Source organism: Microplitis mediator, chromosome 1, assembly GCF_029852145.1.
Source record: "Microplitis mediator isolate UGA2020A chromosome 1, iyMicMedi2.1, whole genome shotgun sequence".
In the NCBI taxonomy this organism is placed as follows: domain Eukaryota; kingdom Metazoa; phylum Arthropoda; class Insecta; order Hymenoptera; family Braconidae; genus Microplitis; species Microplitis mediator.
The window spans coordinates 2,389,879-2,406,448 of NC_079969.1; the positions used below are offsets into that span (position 1 = coordinate 2,389,879).

Here is a 16,570-nt window from a genome sequence, read left to right on the forward strand (position 1 = left end):
GAAAATTTATACAAATACATATTTATATATATATACAATTATATGATTTCTAAGAAATTCAAAAAATTATTTTTTTCAATTCAATTTCATTTTCAAAAAATTTGCAATTTTTCTTCATTTCAAAATTTCTGTCACTTTCAAATTTCCCGCGTCCATAAAAATTTATACAAATACATATTTACATATTTATATATATGTACAATTATATGATTTCTAAGAAATTCCAAAAATATTTTTTTCAATTTAAGTTTCATTTTCAAAAAAATTTGTAATTTTTCTCCATTTCAAAATTTCTATCACTTTCAAATTTCCCGCTTCTATGAAAATTTATACAAATACATATTTATATATTTATATATATGTACAATTATATGATTTCTAAGAAATTCAAAAAATATTTTTTTCAATTCAATTTCATTTTCAAAAAATTTGCAATTTTTCTTCATTTCAAAATTTCTGTCACTTTCAAATTTCCCGCGTCCATAAAAATTTATACAAATACATATTTACATATTTATATATATGTACAATTATATGATTTCTAAGAAATTCCAAAAATATTTTTTTCAATTTAAGTTTCATTTTCAAAAAAATTTGTAATTTTTCTCCATTTCAAAATTTCTATCACTTTCAAATTTCCCGCTTCTATGAAAATTTATACAAATACATATTTATATATTTATATATATGTACAATTATATGATTTCTAAGAAATTCCAAAAATATTTTTTTCAATTCAATTTTCATTTTCAAAAAATTTGCAATTTTTCTTCATTTTAAAATTTCTGTCACTTTCAAATTTCCCGCGTCTGTGAAAATTTATACAAATACATATTTATATATATGTATAATTATGTGATGACTAAAAATTCAAAAAATTTTTTTCAAATTTAATTTTTACTTCAAAAAAATGTGTAATTTTTCTTTCTGTCAAAATTCAAAATTTCTGTCACTTTTAAATTTCCCGCGTCGGCAAATAAATTAAAAAATTCATGTACGAGTATTCTAACCCTTTGATTGATGAACATAACCTTAGAAAATATATATATATAAATAAAATGACATAAAAATATATGAAATATATACAATAATAATGAAAAAAATATATAAATAACAATAAGTGTAAAATAGTGTAAATATAAATTAACTAGAAGAATTTAAAATTAAAAAATATGAATCCATCACTGAGACATCGTTACGAAGGACAATTGCACAAGTATACAAATGCTATGAAAGGATGGCAGTTCAGGTGGTTCATCCTGAGTCCAGAAACTGGAGAACTTCATTATTTTTTGAGTGAATCAGAAAAAAATCAGCGCCCGAGATGTTCTATTTATTTAGCGGGTGCTGTCATTGCACCCAGTGATGAAGATTCAAATACTTTTACTGTCAATTCTGCTACTGGTATGTTTATTATTTACATATATGTCACAATATCATTTTATTTTTCGTTAAATTTCATTTTTTTTATTTTTACTGACAGTAAAAAAAAATGATCCTGAAATTAGCAGACAATTTAAAATTTTTGAATTTTTTTTCTGCAATTAAATTTTTAAAAAAATCAAAACTAAAAATATGCACATGGAGAAAATTTTAAAAACTACAGGTGCAATTTTCTAAAATATTTTTTTTTTTAAATTCATGGTTTAAAAAAAAATCCAAAAATTATTAAACGTCAGCTAATTTCAGTTTAAAAAAAAACATTCAATTTTTAAATTTGAATTTTCAAAAATTTTACCAGGTGCAATTTTTTAAAATATTTTTTTTTTTGAATTCATGGTTTAAAAAAAAATCCAAAAATTATTAAACGTCAGCTAATTTCAGTTTCATAAAAAAACGTTCAATTTTTTAAAAAATTTTATCAGGTGCAATTTTCGAAAATATTTTTTTTTTTTAAATTCATGGTTTAAAAAAAAATCCAAAAATTATTTAACGTCAGGTAATTTCAGTTTCATAAAAAAAAATTCAACTTTTAAATTTGAATTTTAAAAAAATTTTACCAGGTGCAATTTTCTAAAATATTTTTTTTTTAAATTTATGGTTTAAAAAAAAATCAAAAAATTATTAAACGTCAGCTAATTTGAGTTTCATAAAAAAACATTCAATTTTTTAAAAATTTTACCAGGTGCAATTTTCTAAAATATTTTTTTTTTTAAATTCATGGTTTAAAAAAAAATCCAAAAATTGTTAAACGTCAGCTAATTTCAGTTTCAAAAAAAAACATTCAATTTTTAAATTTGAATTTTAAAAAAATTTACCAGGTGCAATTTTCTAAAATATTTTTTTTTAAATTCATGGTTTAAAAAAAATCCAAAAATTATTAGACGTCAGCTAATTTCAGTTTAAAAAAAAACATTCAGTTTTTAAATTTGAATTTTCAAAAATTTTACCAGGTGCAATTTTCTAAAATATTTTTTTTTTAAATTCATGGTTTAAAAAAAAATCCTAAAATTATTAGACGTCAGCTAATTTCAGTTTCATAAAAAAAATTCAATTTTTAAATTTGAATTTTAAAAAAATTTTACCAGGTGCAATTTTCTAAAATATTTTTTTTTTAAATTTATGGTTTAAAAAAAAATCAAAAAATTATTAAACGTCAGCTTATTTGAGTTTCATAAAAAAACATTCAATTTTCAAATTTGAATTTTAAAAAAATTTTATCAGACTTTTATTTTACAAAATTCTCCAGCAACCGGAAGTCTTAATAATATGAATGATAATAAATATGATGTGTTGCAGGTGATATGATAAAATTACGTGCAACAGATGCACGAGCGCGGCAAGAATGGGTCGACAAATTGCGAGCAGTAACAGAAATGTACACACGGGCAATAGCCAGCAGTCATCCACCTCTACCACCACGTGAGCACTCGTCAAATGCACCCCGGACACCTGTTGACAAACTCGAAGTACTCGATGCATTCGCTAATTGCCGGGAGCAATTAAACAAAGTAGAGAAACAAAATCAAACCCTCGTCACCTCCATCGAATCCTCGGATTTTCATCTCGACCCCGATTTGCTGATACTTAAAGCCCTTGTGCAATCAACCGTAACTACTTTAAATCAATGTCTAAATATTCTTTATCAGTAATGGAAATTAGATAAATTTATTTATTTGTAATTAAATATACTAATTAATTAATTAATTAATCGGGGGACCGCGGACTTTTAGAGGAAGTAATTTTTTTTTAGTCATTTTATTGTAACAAAAGTCTAGATTTATTAAAAGCTATTAGTTTATATTATTTTACTACTGATCGATTAATTGCTTAATTACTATCGTATATTTTTTATTTATTTAAATTAATTACCAAGAAAAATATTTTTTTTTTTGTAAAACAAATTTTATTTTAGTAAAGGGGACAAAATTTCCTGTAAAATGAGTACCCACAACAGTATGTTTAAAAAAAGTCATTTTTCCGGTATCTGGCCGCGGACGCCCGCGAATTAACCGCGAGTTGATGAGTAGCGGTAAGTTGCTTTGAAAATATTGATGTGGGTACTCAAATTAAAGAGAAATTCATGAGGAATATGACTATGGTGCAAAAAAAAAATTTTTTTTGAATTTTTTTTTTTTTTTTTTTTTGAATTTTTTTTTAGACTTGAGTCTAGTGATGTGGGTACTCAAACTAGAGGAAATGCGACGACTGATAAAGATCTAATTTCATTTTTTACGAGTACGCACATCTGACAATTAATCCTGTAAAAAATTCCCATACTTTTTACCCGTAATTTAATTATCTGTGGAAATAAATAAAAAATAGAAATTTAAGTGTAAAAATAAAGTAATTGAGTACTTTTTCGAGTCCAGTTTCTCTAGATATTTCGGGTAGAAAATAAACCGACAATTTTATTAATTAAAAATATCAAGGCAGCAAAAAGTTAATTGTTTATTTAAAGTGAAACAAAATATTAAATGCGAATGCATATCAGTAATTAATTTTATATTAATAAATTATTCTATTGAAAATAACAGACTTGTAATAATTAAAAAAAAATAAAAATATTAATTAATTACGTAAAATTTTGGTACAAAAATTACTGGTCCCCTTAATAATTAAAATTCAAAAATTATATTAATTACCGAGTACTTTAATATCATACAAAAAAATATATATATGTATATATTTAATACTTGTTATTGTCTTGACCGAAAGTGATATTTTATCTATCGATAAAAAAATTAATCGTCACTGGATAATTACCTATAGATAAAAAAAATTTACTGTGAAGGTTTAGTGTTAGAATTTTATTGTCAACATTTACCAGAAGAATGATATTTTTTTTTTTATGAAATAATTAAATGTCGTAGCCTTTGATTGTAGACTCAGAATTTTTATTTATTGTTAATTAAGGCGCTTCAGTAATAGACAAATAAGAAATTTCTTGAGCCAGAACGTCGGGATGTGGAGGCTTCATTGGGCAGCTCATGTATTTGAACCGATGATTTAAACATACTCTTATTTCTTTCAAATATGTTATGTCATCTGCCTGAGTCTGAAAATAATAATAATTAAATGAATATGAATATTTAAAATAATGCGGCATTTTAATAAATTAATAGATTGGAATTTTTGAAAATTCATTTCAAAGCTCAAGTTTAGACGTCAGTTTTTAAATTTTGCGAATTTTTTATCCCCGTACAGAAATCTTGTGCGAATTTCACCCGAGTCTTTTTAGTAATTCAGTAAGTAGATGTCTGGCGCTTGACGCGACTTCGGTTCTTGCTGCAGACACTTGTGAAACATTCAAACTCAAAGTCTTAAGCAAAACTCGCACAAGTATCGAATTATATATTTTACCTGAACAATTACGCGACTGTACCTCTGATATATTGATAATTAATAAATTGTAATGTCATGCAAAGAGTTGATGCAAAGACTTGCGCAAGATATTTTGCTGACGACTCATACACATGATCTGCGGCAGATTTGCGCAAGACACTTGACATAACTGTCTCTGTCACTCTACGCATAAATATCGTGACCCCGATAGAGGGGGCAGAGCGCCAGAGACAGTTATTTAAAATGTCTTGCGGAAATCTGTTGCAGATAATGTGTATGGATCTTTCAAAAATTGATTCCTCACGTCTTTCACAAAAACTGCGTAAGAAATTTCGAACAATGTGTCATACATTAAATGTCTACAATATAATTGCATACAATAACATGTGCAAGTGACAGATAAATCTTGCCTGAACATCTGATGAAAGATTTATAGTTACATTAAGACGCAAGACGCGGAAAAAGTTTTCGTAAAGCCGTTTTCACAAGACTCGCGCAAATCTGCTGTAAAATTGTCTTTAAAAAATGAGTTGCGTAGTAGTTAATTTTTCTGTGAAAACTTTGCGATAATTGTCTTGCGCAGCCACTTGCCACAGACATTTTGTCTGCGCAGGAAATACCACAGACCGTAATTTCGTTATATTTTAAAATTCTCTACCCGAATTCCGTCTTTGATTCGGGTGTCAAAAAATTAGTCAGGTAACTTTTAATAACTCTGTCCAGTTATAAAGTAACTTACCACGTCTTTCCAAGTTGTAATTTCTGGCGTGCCATAATGATGAGAAATAGTATCATATATCTGTTGTAAAGTCATTGTAGACCCAGGACCAAAACCTGCTTGATGCAAAATTTCTTTAAATTTAATTGTTTTACCCAAACTAATTCCCTTTTTGAAGTAACCCTCAATGTCATTAATAAATATCGAACGTGCAGCACACGCCCCATGTTTCTCCCATTCATGTTCCCAAAAGACTTCATTATCTGACACAACTGAGTACCAACGTTCATGCAATACTCGTTTTATCCCTTGCAATTTACGAAGATCGAAGTGCATTTTCTGGACATCACATGCCTTCGGAGGGGCAGGTAAATTACCCTTGACATTCGGCCACAATCCGTGGACTATCCATTCATCTTCTTTCGGCACGTTCCCAGTCTTAAGTTTCCGCGCGGATCGAACACTTGCTGGCGCCCAAGTCATAGTAAATGTGTAAAAATCGAAGCAACTTTCAGTCGTCGATCCCTGATGCCCACATTTTTTATTTTTATCCCTCACTAGCGAAACGTCATCCAGAGTTTTGCGCTTAACTGGCGTTTCTTCTTCGGCTTTTTTTTTTTTACTCTCGTTGTCGAGCACCTTCTGGTTCACTTTTTTAAGAACAAGTTGTTTCTGTTTTTTTTCCGAGCCCTTGATATTTTTGTCTTTGGAAATGACTTCTTTGTGGGTCACAGCAAAAGATTTAACGAGAGAGGCCTCAAATTCTAGCGCCTCGACGGCATTCAAGGAACGGGACGGATCTCGTTTTTTAACGGAACGTGGCCTAGAATGGAGTCCATGTGGTTCAGTTTCGTGCTGATGATCGGCTGTGTTGTGATGTCGTGAGGGGGAAGTTGGTCTACTGGACGGTTTAATCCCGCGGGGGAGAGATTGGGAACTGGGGTCGGGATGTGAAGATGGTCTGGGAGGGGAATTTTGTCTGTGACTGGCAGACTGCATCCTTTGGAATGGATTCATTGAAGCTGGAGAAGGTGACGAAGTTCCGGGTGGATGGGGTGAGTGTGGGGAATTTGATGAAAAGTATCCAGATGATGTTGATGATGAATGAGAAAGTGGAACATGAGATGATCGTCTTGAAGATCCAGCTGATGATGGTGATGATCCTGGGGGTGGTGATTGTGGTCTTGAAAAGTGAGAGTTAGCAGGGTCGTAATGCGTGACTTCAGTACTTGAGGGACGATGTCTGCTTGGAGATCCTGGAGGACTTGGAGATCTTGATGATCCGGAAGATCTTGATGATCTGGTGATTTTTTAGAAAACGCTGATTGTAGTCAGAGTTGTTGAGGGTGGGAGCTGCGGACACGACGCTCGCGATAAAAAATTTTGAAAAAAAATCTGTTGCAAGTTTTTCTGAAACCTGGGCAAAATGGCCCGGCTGTATAATCTAATAAAATAAATTTTTTTTTTATGAAACAAAATTTAAATTTTATTATTTTTTAAACCCGATCGTCGGTCTCGTAAATAAATTTTTTTTATTATAAATATTTATACATAATTGGAAAGTCGTTTAATTCGAGTTTTATTAAAGTATGTAAGCAAATTAAGAGCGAGGAAAAAAAAATAATAAAACAAAAAATTTTTAAAATAATTTTTCAAAGTCGGCCATTGGCGCCCGAGATTTAATTTTTAAAAATATAAATAATTGGAAAATAATTTATTATTTTGTCGAAATAGATTTAAATTATTTTTATCGGCGGCCCGTCGTGCCCCAGTCTCCATTATAGAAAAAAAAAGACCCGGAAAATTTCCATGAGCGGCCTGGATGTTAAAAAAAAATAATAAACTTACGTTCTTGTTCTAGATCTAGAACCCCATCGACCCGCGGAAGTCTGATCTAGCAGCAGAGCTGCGATAAAACATGAAGCAAAAATATAATTCCACTTCATTATTATTTTTTTTTTATAAATTTTGACATTCGGCACCAGCGATTGTGATGCTTAACTTTTTTTACATACGAATATTTCACTACTGAATAAAAAAATTATTTTTTTCCTGCAGTGTAAATATTAATTTGTTATCAAACACAAAAGACTTTGAAAGGTGGGGGTGGGTTTTTTTTTACACTAATGTGTTTCCGATCAATTTTTATCAAAAACTCATCACGCCATTACTTAATTAGTACATCAATTTAATATGATTCATTAAATTTTTTTTAAACACGAACTTTAAATATTCGCGAAAGAGCGCCCGCGTAAAAAAGCGCACACCCCAATCGCTCAAATAATTGTAATTATTCCTATTCTATTTTTTCTCATTACTGATCGAAAATATTTTTTTTTATTGTTATTACACAAGTACAGTTTTTTTTTTTTTTTTATAAACTTTGTTACTTTTCCCATCCCTGCTTATCAAGTAGTATAACCCCGGATATAAGTTGTAATAAATAATATAATATAATATAACGTAAGAACTTAGACATTCTTTTAATTAAATATTAGATATTATAATAAATGTAATTAAGTATTAATGTTTCTATCTTTTAATATCACGTTATCTTATTGCGTTTCTGGTTGACTACTTTTATTCACACCTGGTGGTCTCGGCTTCTCCAAACCTGATTTTCTCTTCAATTTTTTAAAAATAGATAGCGATTTCTTTGATTGGCTGTCCCCTTAGTAATTCTTTGCATGTGAGGTCCAGGTCTGCATCATATTTTCCATCTGTGATGGATTGTATTGTTTGTATGATTTTATTCCTGCATAGATTCCTGGCTTCCTTGCATTTTAACAGGTGAGAGATTGTCTCATTTTCACCACCACACAGTCTGCACTCCCACTCTTTCGAGTATCCTTTTTTGAGGTACCTGCCGATGTTTCCGCATCGTAGTCTCGTCCAGACCTCCTTTATCCATCCATCAATGCTTGTCATCTTCCAATACGGCTCACACCCGTCACGCGTCTTTACAAATTTGTAGTACTGGCAGAATGTCGACCACATTATTCTCCGTTGGTTCTCTTTCTCATTTTTTTCTTTCATAGTCCTTAGTCCATTTTCTAGTCTTTCTTGGATTGGTGCTGGCTCGCTTTTTTGCCAAATGAGCTTTGGTACGTCCTGGCATTCCATGTCTTTGAATGCCTCTCTTAGAGTGGTGCCCCATTTCGAGGGCTTGCCATTGAGTAAGTTCCTGCATGTGGGGAGTATTACCACTACTTAAATAAGGTTCGACACATATATATATTCAACACAATTATTAATTCTGTTTATTTATCAATTATTATTATAACAATCTTATTATCTTTATTAAATTGTACTTTTTAGTAATTAAGCGTCGTGCTTGCGTATTTGCTTATTGGCAGAGAGCCTAGTATATGGTGGGGACAACTGAAACGATCACAGCGCCCGCTGTGGATACAATTTCGTTAAATCATGCTATCGTTGAATATAAACACGTGAAAATTAAGTTTAAAAATAGTTCATAATAGTTATTGTGTCGTTAATGTTTGCCTTTGCTCATCGTTTGAGGTTAAAACAATATTTTATAATTTATTGATTCAAATCCGGTTTGGATAATGATTTTTATCATTGGCTAAAAATTATTTTTTTAACCCTTCGTTACTCGTGCTATACGGTGATTCCCTGTACAACACTACTTAAGCTAATAGAGTTGGCGTGAATATGAGTGAGACACTAGAGAAAGCGCGTGTAACGGAAGGTTAAAAAAACATTATGTTTTTTTAGTTACAATTTACAAGCAAATTATCATGAATTAAAATAAAATTATTTTCTTCAATTTTGTTAAAAAACTCAATTGACTTTTCTACTATTTTTTAAACCATTATCATTGTAGTTGTCATATATTATTTGTTTTGATTTTATCGGTTAACCTTATTCTATTCTAAAATAATAGTGTTTATTATGTATTAAAATTTTTTATACTTAATTTTTTTATCGAAATATATTCAATTTAATTTTCTCTATCAAAAATACAATTACACTTTTTTATTTATATCATGATAAATTTTTATATTTTGATTTTATAACGAATTTTTATTTTTTACACTGATTTTATATATCTTTTATAATTCTCGAGCATGATTTTTTGTAGCCATCAGATGTCGTTTTCGTCGCGCTCCCTGCCAATAGACATTTAGCATGTGTTATGTATGTGAGTTAGGTGTGAATGTGTGAATGCATGAGTTTGATTGTGTGTGTGTAAACCCCCACATGCATTCTTCTCGTAGCGCCATCTGGGGCCATCTCGAGCTTTCCATCTTGAGGATGTCCACTATGTACACTCGTTGTCATTAATGCCTGGTCCCCTGTATGGCTAAGATTCTATAGTCTGGGGGACCAGGCATTAATGACAACGAGTGTACATGCATGCTCTTCTCCTGGTGGTGTACAGGCTACTGGGGACTCCCGCTTCAGTCTGCCAGATATAATCAGGCGTGTTCTTTGCCACGCCAAGTGCCATTTTGTGAGCACTTGCGTATAGACGTTTAAATTCTGGATTTTGTGCCCAACCCCAGATCTCCACACCGTACATAGCACCCGAGTTAGCCAGCGTGTTGTATAGGTAGAGGCGATCATTTAGTGTATTTCTTCCGGATCTCTTTATCAATCCCCAGGTGGAGTTGAGTGCTTGTTGTGCTTTCCCAATATTCCATTTGGTGTGCTTTTTAAAGCTGCCACCGCATGAGAACCAATATCCCCGATACTTAAATTCTTTGACCACTTCAAGACGCTCTCCTTTATAGAACCAGTTTTTTTCTACGTTTATTCTGCTGCCATTTTTACAGATCATTATTTTAGTCTTTTTGGTGTTCACCAGTAGTTCATTTTTGTCTGCGTATTTTTCTAGCGCTCGAATCATGTGCCTTAAACCTTCAGCCGTGTCAGCGAGAAGAGCCTTGTCGTCTGCATACTTGGTAAGGTAGTACCTTCTGGTGCCTAGTGTAATGCCACCTACTGATCGACAATATGTACACGTAATTTTTTTTTCAATAAAAAAAATGTAAATTGAAAACCAAATTTTTTTTTTACAAAAAAAAAAAATTTATTGAGTAGATCGGAATAAAAAAATAAGAAAAGGAGGCTGGTAAATCAATGCCAAGGCTCGTTAAGTCGGTGAAGGTGAACAAGATTCAATAATTTGCTTTTAAAACGTCTATTTATATATTTATATATATTTTTCATTATTTCGACAAAGAACTTAAATACAACTCATTTGTAATTCTCGTTGACTTGTGTCTAATAATATATTTATTATTAAAGTGTAATTGGTAATATCATATATATATATATGATATAAATTAGTTAATTACTTTTTTTAAGGTCTTGAATAAAAGTGATATTTTATCTATTGATAAAAATATTAAAAGCTAATGGATAATTAATAGTTAAAAAAAAACATTTTATTGTGTAGATTTGATGCTATATTCTTGTTTCATACTTTTATAAAGAGAATAATATATTTTTTGTTATAAAATAATCATAAAAAAATTAATTGAAATAGCAGATGACTGCAGTCTCAGTTAAAAAGTTTTATTTATTGATAATTAAGGGACTGAAGCAATTGACAAATAAGTAATTTCTTGAGCCATAACGTCGGGATGTGGAGGCGTCACTGGACAATTCATTTGATGAAACCGATGGTTTAAACATACTCTTATTTCTCTCAAATATGTTAAGTCAGTTGCCTGGAAATAAAAATATTAATAATTAAATGAATATGAATATTTAAAATAATGCGGCATTTTACGAAATTAATGGATTGGGATTTTTTAAAATTCATTTCAAAGCTCAAGTTTAGACGTCAGTTTTTTAAATTTTGCGAATTTTTTATCCCCGTACAGAAATCTTGTGCAAATTTCACCCGAGTCTTTTTAGTAATTTAGTAAGTAGATGTCTGGCGCTTGACGTGACTTCGGTTCTCGCTGCAGACACTTGTAAAACATTCAAACTCAAAGTCTTAAGCAAAACTCGCACAAGTATCGAATTATATATTTTACCTGAACAATTACGCGGCTGTACCTCTGATATATTGATAATTAATAAATTGTAATGTCATGCAAAGACTTGCGCAAGATATTTTGCTGACGACTCATACACATGATCTGCGGCAGATTTGCGCAAGACACTTGACATAACTGTCTCTGCCACTCTACGCATAAATATCGTGACCCCGATAGAGGGGGCAGAGCGCCAGAGACAGTTATTTAAAATGTCTTGCGGAAATCTGTTGCAGATAATGTGTATGGATCTTTTAAAAATTTATTGCTCACGTCTTTCACAAAAACTGCGTAAGAAATTTCGAACAATGTGTCATGCATTAAATGTCTACAATATAATTGCATACAATAACATGTGCAAGTGACAGATAAATCTTGCCTGAACATCTGATGAAAGAATTATAGTTACATTAAGACGCAAGACGCGGAAAAAGTTTTCTTGAAGCCGTTTTCACAAGACTCGCGCAAATCTGCTGTAAAATTGTCTTTAAAAAATGAGTTGCGTAGTAGTTAATTTTTCTGTGAAAACTTTGCGATAATTGTCTTGCGCAGCCACTTGCCGCAGACATTTTGTCTGCGCAGGAAATACCACAGACCGTAATTTCGTTATATTTTAAAATTCTCTACCCGGATTCCGTCTTTGATTCAGGTGTTAAAAAATTAGTCAGGTAACTTTTAATAATTCTGTCCAGTTATCAAGTAACTTACTACGTCTTTCCAAGTTGTAATTTCTGGCGTGCCATAATGATGAGCAATAGTATCATATATCCGTTGTAAAGTCATTGTAGATCCAGGACGAAAACCTGCTGCCTCCAAAATATCACCAAATCTATGTGTATTCCCCAAACTAATTCCCTTTCTGAAGTAACCCTCAATGTCGTTAATAAATATCGAACGTGCTGCACACTTGCCATGTTTGTCCCATTCATGGTGCCAGAAATGTTCATTGTCTGATGATGCCGCGAACCAGTTGTTATCTAACACGTGTCTTATCCCACTCAATTTGCTAGCATTAAAACGCATCTTGACATCACACTCTTTGGGCGGAGCTGTCGCCAAACCTTTTTTGTTTGGCCATAATCCATGGATTGTCCATTTATCTTCTCTCGGCACAGGTGTTGCTCTTCTTGCGTGTGTTGAACGAATCATCGTAGGTGACCAAAACATAGAAAATGCATAAAAATCGAAGCAACTTTCAGTCGTCGATCCCTGATGCCCACATTTTTTATTTTTATCCCTCACTAACGAATAATCGTCCAGAGTTCTGCGCTCAATTGGCGTTTCCTCTTCGGCTTTTTTTTTTTTATTCTCGTTGTCGAGCACCTTCTGGTTAACTTTTTTAAGAACAAGTTGTTTCTGTTTTTTTTCCGAGCCCTTGATATTTTTGTCTTTGGAAATGACTTCTTTGTGGGTCGCAGCAAAAGATTTGACGAGAGCGGCCTCAAATTCTAGCGCCTTGACAGCATTCAAGGAACGGGACGGATCTCGTTTTTTGGCGGAACGTGGCCTAGAAGGGAGTCCATATGGTTCAGTTTTGTTCTGATTATCGGCTGTGGTTTGATGCGGAGAGGGGGGAGTTGGTCCAGTGGACGGTTTAATCCCGCGGGGGAGAGACTGGGACTTGGGGTCAGGATGAGAAGATGGTCTGGGAGGGGAATTTTGTCTGCGACTGGCAGACTGCATCTTTTGGAATGGATTCATTGAAGCTGGAGAAGGTGACGAAATTCCGGGTGGATGGGGTGAGTGTGAGGAATTTGATGAAAAGTAACCGGATGATGTTGATGATGATTGAGAAAGCGGAACATGAGATGATCGTCTCGAAGATCCAGCTGATGATGGTGATGACTCTGGTGGTGGTGATGGTGGACTTGAAAAGTGAGAGTGAGCAGGGTCGTAATGCGTGACTTCAGTACTTGAGGGACGATGTCTGCTTGGAGATCCTGGAGGACTTGGAGATCTTGATGATCTGGTGATTTTTTAGAAAACGCTGATTGTAGTCAGAGTTTTTGAGGGTGGGAGCTACGGACACGACGCTCGCGATAAAAAATTTTGAAAAAAAATCTGTTGCAAGTTTTTCTGAAACCTGGGCAAAATGGCCCGGCTGTATAATCTAATAAAATAAATTTTTTTTTTATGAAACAAAATTTAAATTTTATTATTTTTTCAACCCGATCGTCGGTCTCGTAAAAAAATTTTTTTTATTATAAATATTTATACATAATTGGATAGTCGTTTAATTTGAGTTTTATTAAAGTATGTAAGCAAATTAAGAGCGAGGAAAAAAAAATAATAAAACAAAAAATTTTAAAAATAATTTTTCAAAGTCGGCCTTTGGCTCCCGAAGAGATTTAATTTTTAAAAATATAAATAATTGGAAAATAATTTATTATTTTGTCGAAATAGATTTAAATTATTTTTATCAGCGGCCCGTCGTGCCCCAGTCTCCATTATACACTTATCCAAAAAATGAAAGGAACAAGAAAATTTTATAAATTTTTTAGTTATTTTTGGAAGGCTGTATTTTCGTGAAAAATGATCGTATCGAAAAAATAAAAAAAGCAAATTGAAGTTTGAAATCTCTAGTTTGAAGATCTTTCAGCAAAATATTTTTCTAAGCCACGGTTTTTGCGGAATCATAAGAAAAAGGTCGAGACAAAATTTTTCTAAATTTTTTGGTTTCGTTTTTTAGGTCTACGGGGCCGGGAAAAATTTTTTCAAAAAAACGAATTCATGGCTTGTTTAGGAAATTTATTCAGCTACAATTTGCTTTTTTTGTTTCTCTGTACGACAATTTGCTGCTGATATCTCAGCCTTCAAATGAAAAAGGATTCTTTTGTCTTTGATTATTGATATCTCAGCAAGAAATGGTCACACAGTAATTTAAAGGGCAGTTTAATAAACTTGAATAAATCCCCTACAAGCTCCATTTTTTATTTTTTCAAAAAAAAATTTTTTTTCATCCTTGATATCCATTTGAAAAACCTTTAAAAAATGGCCATTTTCTGGTTTTTTAGTCAACTCATCGCTACTCTGCAAATATTGATAAAAAAAATAATGTTGCCAGGTAATTTTACAGTTTAATGTACCCCCAAAAACCCTGGAAATTTTCAGATTGATCCATTAAACCGTTTGTCCGGTCCGATTGTTCAAAGTTTTACAAAACAATTAAAGGAACAAGTTTTGTTCCTTAATTTGTGTAATCATTCCCAAAATGAAAAAATCAATTTTTTTCGGATTTTCTTTCATTTTTGCGTTAGTTATTCAGTAAATGTAAAGTAAAGAGGAAAAAAAAAATTTTTCTAAAAAACGAGACCAAACAAGAATTTTTTCCAATTTTTTTTTTTTACGTTTTATTCGGGGGGTTATTTTTTTTTTTTCGTTTTTCGGAAAAAAATTTTTTTTTTTCTTTACCTTACATTTACTGAATAACTAACGCAAAAATAAAAGAAAATCCAAAAAAAATTAATTTTTTCATTTTGGTAATGATTACACACCTTAAGGAACAAAACTTGTTCCTTTAATTGTTTTGTAAAACTTTGAGCAATCGGACCGGACAAACGGTTCAATGGATCAATCTGAAAATTTCCAGGGTTTTTGGGGGTACATTAAGCTGTAAAATCACCTGGCAACATTATTTTTTTTATCAATATTTGCAGAGTAGCGATGAGTCAACTAAAAAACCAGAAAATGGCCATTTTTTAAAGGTTTTTCAAATGGATATCAAGGATGAAAAAAAATTTTTTTTTGAAAAAATCAAAAATGGAGCTTGTAGGGGATTTATTCAAGTTTATTAAACTTCCCTTTAAATTACTGTGTGACCATTTCTTGCTGAGATATCAATAATCAAAGACAAAAGGATCCTTTTTCATTTGAAGGCTGAGATATCAGCAGCAAATTGTCGTACAGAGAAACAAAAAAAGCAAATTGTAGCTGAATAAATTTCCTAAACAAGCCATGAATTCGTTTTTTTGAAAAAATTTTTCCCGGCCCCGTAGACCTAAAAAACGAAACCAAAAAATTTAGAAAAATTTTGTCTCGACCTTTTTCTTATGATTCCGCAAAAACCGTGCCTCAAAAAAATATTTTGCTGGAAGATCTTCAAACTAGAGATTTTAAGCTTCAATTTGCTTTTTTTATTTTTTCGATACGATCATTTTTCACGAAAATACAACCTTCCAAAAATCACTAAAAAATTTATAAAATTTTCTTGTTCCTTTAATTTTTTGGATAAGTGTAGAAAAAAAAAGACCCGGAAAATTTCCATGAGCGGCCTAGATGTTAAAAAAAAAATAATAAACTTACGTTCCTGTTCTAGATCTAGAACTCCATCGATCCGCGGAAGTCTGATCTAGCAGCAGAGCTGCGATAAAACATGAAGCAAAAATATAATTCCACTTCATTATTAATTTTTTTTTATAAATTTTGACATTCGGCACCAGCGATTGTGATGCTTAACTTTTTTTACAGACGAATATTTCACTACTGAATAGAAAAATCGTTTTCTTCCTGCAGTAGAAATATTAATTTATTATCAAACACAAAAGACTTTGAAAGATGGAGGTGGGATTTTTTTTACACTAATGTGTTTCCGATCAATTTTTATCAAAAACTCATCATGCCATTACTTAATTAGTACATCAATTTAATATGATAGTTTTAAATTTTTAGAGCGCCCGCATAAAAAAGCGCACACCCCAATCGCTCAAAAAATGCAAATTGGAAACCAAAATTTTATTTTTACAAAAAAAAAAAACTTCCTTGAATAGATCGGAATAAAAAAATAAGAAAAGGAGGCTGGTAAATCAATGCCAAGGCTCGTTAAGTCGGTGAAGGTGAACAAGATTCAACAATTTGCTTTTAAAACGTCCATTTATATATATAGGGGAGGGTGGGGCAGAGCGGCCCCCTAAGCCAATTATTATTTTTTGTGGCTTTCAACCATAAGATCACTTTACTTTTGTCCTATTTCGAACAAATTTATGGACAATTTGCCAAAATTCTGAAAAATTTTTTTTTTTTTTGTGGGGCAGTGCGGCCCCCCTTCAAAAAGTGATAA

The 16,570-nt window shown here is 31.7% G+C and overlaps 3 protein-coding genes across 3 annotated transcripts; 1 reads left to right on the forward strand and 2 right to left on the reverse strand.

Moving 5' to 3' along the window:
• Window positions 1–977: 977 nt before the first annotated feature.
• On the forward strand, window positions 978–4,062 carry LOC130674053 (oxysterol-binding protein-related protein 11). The gene is made up of 2 exons (XM_057479346.1): window positions 978–1,404; window positions 2,740–4,062. The coding sequence occupies exons 1-2, from the start codon at window positions 1,173–1,175 to the stop codon at window positions 3,090–3,092; spliced, it is 585 nt and encodes a 194-aa protein (XP_057335329.1). The 5' UTR covers window positions 978–1,172; the 3' UTR covers window positions 3,093–4,062.
• Window positions 4,063–4,175: 113 nt separating this feature from the next.
• Window positions 4,176–7,491, reverse strand: LOC130674048 (MAP7 domain-containing protein 1-like). The gene is made up of 3 exons (XM_057479332.1): window positions 7,352–7,491; window positions 5,525–6,803; window positions 4,176–4,498 (listed from the first exon to the last, which is right to left on the reverse strand). The coding sequence occupies exons 1-3, from the start codon at window positions 7,447–7,449 to the stop codon at window positions 4,352–4,354; spliced, it is 1,524 nt and encodes a 507-aa protein (XP_057335315.1). The 5' UTR covers window positions 7,450–7,491; the 3' UTR covers window positions 4,176–4,351.
• A 3,439-nt stretch (window positions 7,492–10,930) lies between these two features.
• On the reverse strand, window positions 10,931–15,914 carry LOC130678179 (uncharacterized). The gene is made up of 3 exons (XM_057485230.1): window positions 15,817–15,914; window positions 12,223–13,480; window positions 10,931–11,202 (listed from the first exon to the last, which is right to left on the reverse strand). Exons 1-3 carry the CDS (start codon window positions 15,912–15,914, stop codon window positions 11,062–11,064), a joined length of 1,497 nt encoding a protein of 498 aa, XP_057341213.1. The 3' UTR covers window positions 10,931–11,061.
• Between the last annotated feature and the right edge of the window lie 656 nt (window positions 15,915–16,570).